Here is a 9,406-nt window from a genome sequence, read left to right on the forward strand (position 1 = left end):
ACGCTGCTGCCCGTCCACCGGTGGTCTTGGACGTAGTTTAAGGACATACCCGGGTCCTGGACGTAGTTTAACCACTTGACCGTCCGACGATAGCATAGTATCCGAAAAAAATATGCTCTTAACCGTCCGCGGGAACCTTTCTATCCAAAGGGGTGGAAGAAAGAATTGACTTCAGAGCCATCTAACGGAATATTTCGGCATTATTTACTAATTCTCTTGATGCGACAACTTAGCCCAACTAAACAGTTAGCTCTAAAAAAATTTAGATGGCAGTGTAGTTATAATTTTTGTAGATATTCGTGAATGCGCTGCGCGGGGCGTGCGTCGCTAAAAAAACCGGGTTGACAGGAAAACAGTCTCGCGGGCCGGACGGTTGAGTGGTTAAGGACATACCCGGGTTGTAAATGTATGGCTAAGTAATAATCTAGACATTCTAGACCAAACTTAATTCTCTTTGGTAATATTAATTAGCGAGTATCATTGAGATAGGATGTATAAAGTTTATAACCGGATATAGGTTCTAAAATCGAATTTGTTATTGCCTGACCTTAAAAGGGTAAATCAAGTCTTTTATTTTTTTGAAATAAGGAGTGTACAGGTTTAAAGGGTAGGTATGCGATATCAGTCACAAACCGGTTTTTAACTGAGCCTAGAGTCTCGGTTAACCGGTTTGTAATCCGTGCTTGTAACGCGTTTACGTTTATGAATAACGCCATTAGAATTGATATAAGAGCAGGGGTGCGAAACTCCTGCCTTCGGGCAAACTCGGCTCCGTTCGGCTCAGTATTCCTCCGAGCAATTATTAGGGTTGACACAACTTGACGTCTCTTTGCGTGCACGACCACAGATAAGATAATGGCTTGAATTCTGACAACCCTAAATAGAAGGGATAGTGCCGTATGTTAGAAAGGGGCAGCATGATTCATCCCTGAACTGCTGTCAAACTTCGGTTTTGTCGGAAGGTTCCTTTCTGTACGGTAGTACTATTATTTATTCTGTGGAAAGAGCTTGTAGATTGTGTTACGAGCTAGATTGTCTAACCCACATTGACCAGCATTTAGTTCACCCAAGGGCTTGTGCACAAATCACGCGAGGTTCGATAGGGGGAAGGGGGGTTACGAAACAATCACGATGGACCACGTTGGGGGAGGGGGGGTATTATTTTCTACAGTGAACGAAACTAAGAAAAAACCTACCACATGAGTAAATACATTCTCTCGGTTTCGTTAAACATTTCACTCTGCACTTCAAAATAGCAAGTCTATTTAACGAAAATAGAAAAATAAACAAGATTTTCTATATAGACTATTTATCTTAAAATTAGGTCCAATAAAAAAAAATAAAAAAAATACACGTGAGGTTGTGTGGGGAAGGGGAGGTAGCCAAAAACCTCACCTAATATCACCAAGGGGTTGGGGGGGGGGGGTCAAAAAGTAGCCGAAAACACCTCGCGTGATTTGTGCACAACCCCTAACAAAAAAAAAAACTTCTTTTACTATACGAGTATATTCATAATAAAGAAAATTTATCAGTTCCTTTTAAATTGTCATAATAAATGATGAGTAGGTACCTTACTTTCTAAATATGTACCTATGTACTTGTTTATTTTGATCTCCTTGCATATAATAAAATGTGACGTTCCGCGGAAAAAGGTACTTTATGGCGGCTGGCGCTTACGTCGCAAAGCGCCGCAATAATATTGGAGCAGTGTTAATAATAGCGTAAGCGCCAACCGCCATAAGGTGGGACGGACCGCCACCTTTACGCGTGGGACGTCACAAATATTTGGGTATAGGCAGTTTTCATAAAACATATATGTAGGACTGTAGGTACATATCATATCATATTACTTGTTTGTAATAAGAGTTTAAGCAACACATAATGTTTAGCTGAAAGTGAAACTAAACAAAAAAACCGGGCAAGTGCGAGTCGGACTCGCGCACGAAGGGTTCCGTACCAAAATGCAAAAAAAAAAAGCAAAAAAAAACGGTCACCCATCCAAGTACTGACCACTCCCGACGTTGCTTAACTTTGGTCGAAAATCACGTTTGTTGTATGGGAGCCCCATTTAAATCTTTATTTTATTCTGTTTTTAGTATTTGTTGTTATAGCGGCAACAGAAATACATCATATTCTGTGAAAATTTCAACTGTCTAGCTATCACGGTTCGTGAGATACAGCCTGGTGACAGACAGACGGACGGACGGACGGACGGGCAGCGAAGTCTTAGTAATAGGGTCCCGTTTTACCCTTTGGGTACGGAACCCTAAAAATTGCATAGTTTATTCACACACAATAAAATGTTTTTTTAATACAGTTGCTCAAAAAGTGCTACTTTACGTAGCTGTTTAGCGTGCGGAAAGTTGGTTATCTCGAACTAGTGCTTTTTACTTTTCCAATTTTTTTTAAATTTATACTTGTTCCAATTCACGACTACTTATTGATGAGTGTTAATATTAGTTTCCTTTAAACGTCGTAATCAGCATAAAAACCTACCGTTAATGTAAGAATACGAAAAATATTACATATTTCATATTTAATTACTTACCTCTTCATCATTATAACACGTTTATTTTTTAATATTCAATATTGAAAATTCCGTTCTTAATAAGTTGACTGCATGGAACGGAATAGCTGCCAAACGCCCATAGATATAATATACTTAAAGACGACGTCTAACCGAGCTGTCACTGTTACCACTTTTGTTTAGTGTACGATTAACAATGTTTTTCTTATTTTTTCGCAACTGTATTAAAAAACGTCGTTCGATACACGTGCGGAAATGTCATTCTTCACTCGTCCCGAGTCTTGCTATATCTCGGTACTCGTGAAGTAATGACATACCTTCCGCACTAGCATCGAAATGTACTATTACAGTACATATGGCCCTATTTTCCCGCACTAGTGCGTAAAATAGCACTTTTCGTGTGTATGTCAAAAGTTTAAAGGGCCATATGTACTGTAAAACGTTGTACGATACACGTGCGAATAGGTAATTCGCAACTCGTGTCGATTTAAAACACTACCTTCGGTCGTGTTTTAATTTATCGCCACTCGTTTCGAATTTCCTCTTTTTCGCACTTGTATCGTAAAATAACTATTATGGCAGGGAGTTTGGTGCAACGGACCCTAAGGCCCACTTTCATAGGTTCTCGCGGGCTTGGTTTCCGCAACTCGACGTCATATTATTGCGCCTATTTTGCGTGGTGGGTTGGCGGCACTATTCTTGCCAACCCTACTCTACCAAGGGTTAACCGGTTAAACCCTGAGTCAGCAACTCGCCATGGTTACCAGTACATTTTGACACTGGGTTAACAGTTTAACCGGATAACCCCGGCAAGCGGTGCTTAGAATTCCAAATTCAAAAACAAAAGAACTCCTTCTGGGTGTCAGGAAGTACTTTTGATAATAAAACAAGTTAAATTGTTTCAAGATCAAATAAAAATAAAAAAATATTATAGGACATTTTTACACAAATTGACTAAGCCCCACGGTAAGCTCAAGAAGGCTTGTGTTGTGGGTACTCAGACAACGATATATATAATATATAAATACATAGAAAACAACCATGACTCAGGAACAAATATCTGTATCATCATACAAATATATGCCCTTACCAGGATTCGAACCCGGGACCATCGGCTTCATAGGCAGGGTCACTACCCACTAGGCCAGACTGGTCGTCAACCACCACCATAATAAATATTTAAATTTTAGTAGTAGTTCGATAAGCACAAAGTTGATGTAATTATGGATCATGGACGACCGGTCTGGCCTAGTGGGTAGTGACCCTGCCTGCGAAGCCGATGGTCCTGGGTTCGAATCCCAGTAAGGGCATTTATTTGTATGATGATACAGATATTTGTTCCTGAGTCATGGGTGTTTTCTATGTATTTAAGTATTTGTCTATTATATATATCGTTGTCTGAGTACCCACAACACAAGCCTTCTTGAGCTTACTGTGGGACTTAGTCAATCTGTGTAAGAATGTTCTATAATATTTATTTATTATTTATTTATTTATTTATCATTGACTGACCTGACGACTCGTCTGGCCTAGTGGGTAGTGACCCTGCCTGTGAAGCCAATGGTCCTGGGTTAAATCCCGGTATTTATTTGTGTGATGAGCACAGGTATTTGTCCCTGAGTCATGGTTGTTTTCTATGTATAAGTATGTATTTATCTATTGTACAAATATGTATATTGTCGCCTAGCACCCATAGTACAAGCTTTGCTTAGTTTGGGGCTAGGTTGATCTGTGTAGGATGATATAAAATATATAATAAATATTTAGAACCAGGGGTGCGAAACTCCTGACTTTGGTCAAACTTGGCTCCGCTCGGCTCAGCATTGCTCCGAGCAATTATTAGGGTTGGCACCACTTAACTTCCTTTTGCGTGCACGACCACAGATAAGATCACTTGATTTTTGACAACCCTAAATAGCCGAAAAGGATAGTGCCATATATTAGAAAGGGACAGCATGATTCGACCCTGAACCACTGTCAAACTTCGGTTTTGTAGGAAGTTTCCTTTCTACATGGTAGTACTATTAATTATTATTAGCATTCTGTGCTAGAACACAACTTATCAGCTATCTACAATTCTTCTCCTCTAACCGTTAGACATGTTTTAAGAACAATTAATTAACACCTCAGTTGGATCCTATAAGTGCCACTGGCTAATCTTTACTTTATGGACCGTCGATTTGGAGGGTGTGTTGGGTATGGGGGGGTAGAGGGTGCAAAGGGCTACCCCCTAGTCCAACCCCCATGGCGCGGAACCCCATGGTTATGGAGATATCCATGGTTAAAGTTTGTATGAAATTACTATGAAATAAAGTAGAAATGTCATAGCAGATGTCGATAGGTGCCGTTTTGTGTTAATTTATATTACTTTTTATACCACACCTATGGTCTCGTCAGCTCGCGACCTCAGGGGCGACGAAGCGGGCCTTCGGGCGAAGCGCGCCCCCCCTCACCCCTCACCCCCTCCCCCTTCAAATTTTGCTGTAATCCCTTACTTCATAGTAATTCCATACAAACTTTAACCATGGATATCTCCATAACCATGGGGTTCCGCGCCATGGGGGTTGGACTATGGGGTAGCCCTCTCCCCCCCCCTAACCCCTCCCCCCCTCCCCACCCCAAAAATCGACGGTCCATAAAGTAAAGATTTACCAGTAAGTACCTATTTGTTTAAGGAACTTGAAGTTTTAACACAAAATCAAAACATTGATCTTATTTTGAAGAAGTATGAGATTACAATATTTTAAAGCAAAAACTACAATTTAAATATCTTAAACTAGTGCTAATAAAAATAAACAATAAAAAACCAACCTTCGAATGTTTTTAAATACGTTTCAAAAGCGCGGTATTGACACTATCCAGCCAGTCACTTAATACACAGAAGATCACTGAATAAAATACCTGATTATTTTTTTAAAGATAAAACAATGTCAGTTAACGTTTTATCGAAAAGTTTAAGAACCAATCAACGGTTTAAATACGATTTTAACAATTATATCTAGATAACGATACAATTAGAGATAACGAGTTTAAATAATAAACGCCGAAATAACATAGCACTGTCCGATGTATAATGTATGCGGCGACAGAACGGATCGTAATAAAATTATACACGGGCATAGCGTCAAATTACGCATCTCTCGCTTTTAGTTAAAAGGTTAACAGCCAATTGACTACAGTTTTTTTAATCAGTTAAAAATAAGGACATTACGTTCGTTTTGTACTTGTTAAAACACTTACTTGAGCTAGCGGGTCGCATTCCACCGTTCTCGAATTGCGTGGGCCCTTATTTTCATCTTGTTCACGTAATACCACTTTGCGAATAAATAAATATTTTGTATCAAAATGCAAGGAGGTAAAAAATATAAGATGACCACTATTACAACTGTCAAAACTGAACTTCACTCGGGCACTTGTGCCAAGTGCCATAGACAAGGTTGAAAAAAATTATAAGGTTACCTTTTATTTATAGAATCACGTGCCGCTACTCAACAACAGATGGCGCTAGTGACATACAAAATGAAACTTCAGTGCTATTTTATTTTTTAATATTTTGCTAATTAATTTAAATTTAATCCTGTCGATATTTGTTCACCCGTTTTACTTTTCTTGTATTACTTACATGTGAAATGTAATACTTTCTTTTTGTAAATTTGATATCCCCGACCCCCGACCTCTTTTTACGACAAAAAACCGACAAAATGCAATTAGGCATTTTTTCTGCTGCTGTGTTCACGTGCGCATCTGAGGGCCTACCGCGAACCACGTTGGACGTGCTGCCTCCCTGTCACACTTACGTACGAATTTACACGCGCGACAGAGGGGCAACACTTCGAACGTGGTTCGCGGTAGGCCCTCTGGACTCGATCTAGTGAAAAATCCGAGCGCAACTAGTTTTATTACCCGCGCTAGATCAGTTGATCTTGTACCTAGGCAGAGGGGAAATAGTGCGAATGCCGATGCCGCCTCCCTTTCGTGTTGCTCGAAGATCTTAGACCATTCTTAGACGTACCCGGGTGAACTGAAAAAACAAGTTTTGAACCTGAGCTTGATTGATAATGAAATTAAAAAGAAAAATTAATACTGGCTCGTAAGACTTACATTATATCTTTTTTTATCATAATGCAATGCTTTTGTTTTCTTTAGTATGAGCACAGACTAAATAATAGTGTATGAGGGTCAGGGCTTTATGTAAATAGGAGTACATATGTACTCGTTCAAGCTGTGAAAAAACAAAGTGATTGAAATCATAATTGTACATACCCAAACAGCCAAATTGGCTGTCGGCTGGTTTCCATTGCCAAACTGGTCTTGTTCTATGCTAAACGGCTAACGATACCATCATTATTGTCTATGGTGAGCGCCGTTCCAATTTCAAAATGCAGATCGACTAGCGAAGGCAGTGGAGCCGTTGTTTTTATATTTTGTTTAATGAATATTAGGACTTTGGATTCATTAATTGTGACGTTTTCAACCAAAAGGTGCCAGTAGTACATAGTCGATTGTCAATAATGTTGATTTCAAATTGAAGCTATATGGAAATAGCGCCTTATTGACAACATTGATTGAAATTGGCACAATCTTAGAAATTAGTTTACAATTGCATACATTTACTTGGAGATGTAAAAATATACTATAGTTAAGGATGACTCACGCTAGACTGGACCGGGCCCGGGCCGAGGCTTCCGACATGTCATTTTCTGTGATGGCTGGTCGGTTATCAAGTGGTGCTTTCCATAGAAGACGAAGTGCCGGGAGCTCCGGCCCGGACCCGATTCGGTCTCGCGTGAGTCATCCTTTAAGCAGGAGGTCCCGGGCTCGAATCCTAGTTAGGGCATGTATTTTTTTATCACAAATATTTATGCCTGAGTTTGTGTCTGAAGTTGCTAAGCGGATGTGTGTTCAAAATTACCTTGACACTCTTATTTTCTTAACAATAAAGTACCTAGCGTCAAGATCATATTGAATATCTCACCCGCTTAGCAACTTCTGCTGCTAACTATACATATCAACCTAACAGACAACGCAGAGCCTAAAGAGCCTAAAATTTGAAAAGCATTCCTCAAATGTTGCAGACAATAATTATAATTTAAATTAAATCTTTAAATCTCTCGCATTTGTACCCGTATATATAATTATTAATTATACGTCCGGGTCTAGCTGATATCAGCTAAAACGTCGGAATTTAAGGTAAAAACAATGAAATTATATCGCGGTAAACCCGTTCGTATAGTTAAATATGCATAATTTATATTGTTTTATGTGAGATTTAAATAAAATCCACACTTATCAACACGTATTAGCTTGCCTTTCCTGTGGTATAAGACAGTGAACCCGAGAGGGTAATGCAGGTGCTGGGCATCCTTGCGTCTCCTCAATTCCGGCCCAGGCGGTTTAATGACTTACAATACTTACAGTACACCATAAATCGTCTGCAATACACGCAAAGGCCGATGAAATAAAATAAATAATAAAGGCGACTCTACGGGTTCCCTGTTCGAAACAATCAATAGGGTGTGAGACGGCTCGGGCCCAAACAACAAATTGGTTCGATGACTCGCGAGAACTAAATAATGTTATTTACATATTGTTTTGTCACTTTCCACTTAATACATGAGGATCACCCGGCGTTGCTCGCGGGCAGTGCTTTAATGAGAGTATAATTTAGATAAAGTCTGACCAGGAATATATGATCACGCGCAATGTTGCGGAATTTCACTGGAACGAATTTTTTCATACTATACTGACTTGTTACCTACATGGGAATAAAGTTGTATCCAAACGAGACAATTTTTCGCCAATCTGATGAAATTTTCCGATCGAACAGGGCCGTGCGGACGCAAATACCAATTTGATTCCCCGATCACATCAGCAGGTGCGGACACAAAAATGCCAATTTTCATAGTAGAATGCAAATTGGTGATTTAATTTGTGTACGTGTGGACGCTAGATGAGATTGACCAATTATTTTCCCGAACAAATCGACTGATTTCGTCAGTCCCGTCTGGATACCCCTTAAAGTCTACTTATCAGTCTTCATCTCTGTTACATTTTTTCATCTACGAAAAAACTCATTCATACTTAAATCTAGTTAAAATATCTTCACATTAACAGTCAAACCAACACCACTTAACCCTATTAAAAATGAACACCGTCATTGTTTTTTACCACAGATAATATCGTGGTCGTATCTGTGGCGTTTGTTTGGAAATTGGCGCGATTGTCTCTGGCCCCATTGTTTTTTTTCGGCCAGTCATGCACTTCATTCAGGATTGTGCCGGCAGGTGGCTTACATCCGGTCTGTATGTAAAATAAAAAGTTTGCGATTAGTTCTTTTTTAAATCTGATAATTTATTTGTGGTACGTGGGCCATACTGGGCTATAACCGCGAAAATAGAAGTTCGCAAATTGCGGGGGTCTTTCTCTTTTACTCCAATGACGGCGTAATTAGAGTGACAGAGAAAAATCCCCGCAATTTGCGAGTTTCGGTTTTCGCAGTAGCCCCTCTGAAAGTTTCAGGATTCTGATATACGAGACGATTTATTTTTCCTAAGTGGCCAGTCCAGGTATTTTTAGTATGACCTAAGTATTATTTTTCTTATTTGGGGTCATCCATTAATTACGTCAAACGTTTAGGGGGAGGGAGGGGGTCAGTAACCGAAAATTAATTTATATTTTTTTATTCGCTGTACATTTAAATAGGTAATGAGGTTTTGCAAGTAGGTAATTTTCGTTCCTAATTGGGTTTGTGTTATAAAATTACTAATATTTCTTTTACCAAAAATATTTTTTTATTAAAAAAATTATGCCGTGTATTGCCGATTTCGTTGAAAACAAAATTGCCTAAAATGTGACGTCACGTGAAATGTGACGGGGAGA

At 39.3% G+C, this 9,406-nt stretch overlaps 1 protein-coding gene across 1 annotated transcript in view; it reads right to left on the bottom strand.

The window, feature by feature from the left end:
* LOC134677155 (uncharacterized) overlaps window positions 1–5,971 on the bottom strand; it is a 36,733-nt gene extending 30,762 nt beyond the window's left edge. The window contains exon 1 of the mRNA XM_063535614.1: window positions 5,768–5,971. Coding sequence (XP_063391684.1) covers window positions 5,768–5,956 — 189 coding nt within the window. The 5' untranslated portion in view covers window positions 5,957–5,971. The remainder of the gene's footprint in view (window positions 1–5,767) is intronic.
* Window positions 5,972–9,406: the final 3,435 nt, after the last annotated feature.

The sequence above is a fragment of the Cydia fagiglandana genome, chromosome 25 (genome assembly GCF_963556715.1).
Source record: "Cydia fagiglandana chromosome 25, ilCydFagi1.1, whole genome shotgun sequence".
Taxonomy (NCBI): Eukaryota; Metazoa; Arthropoda; class Insecta; order Lepidoptera; family Tortricidae; genus Cydia; species Cydia fagiglandana.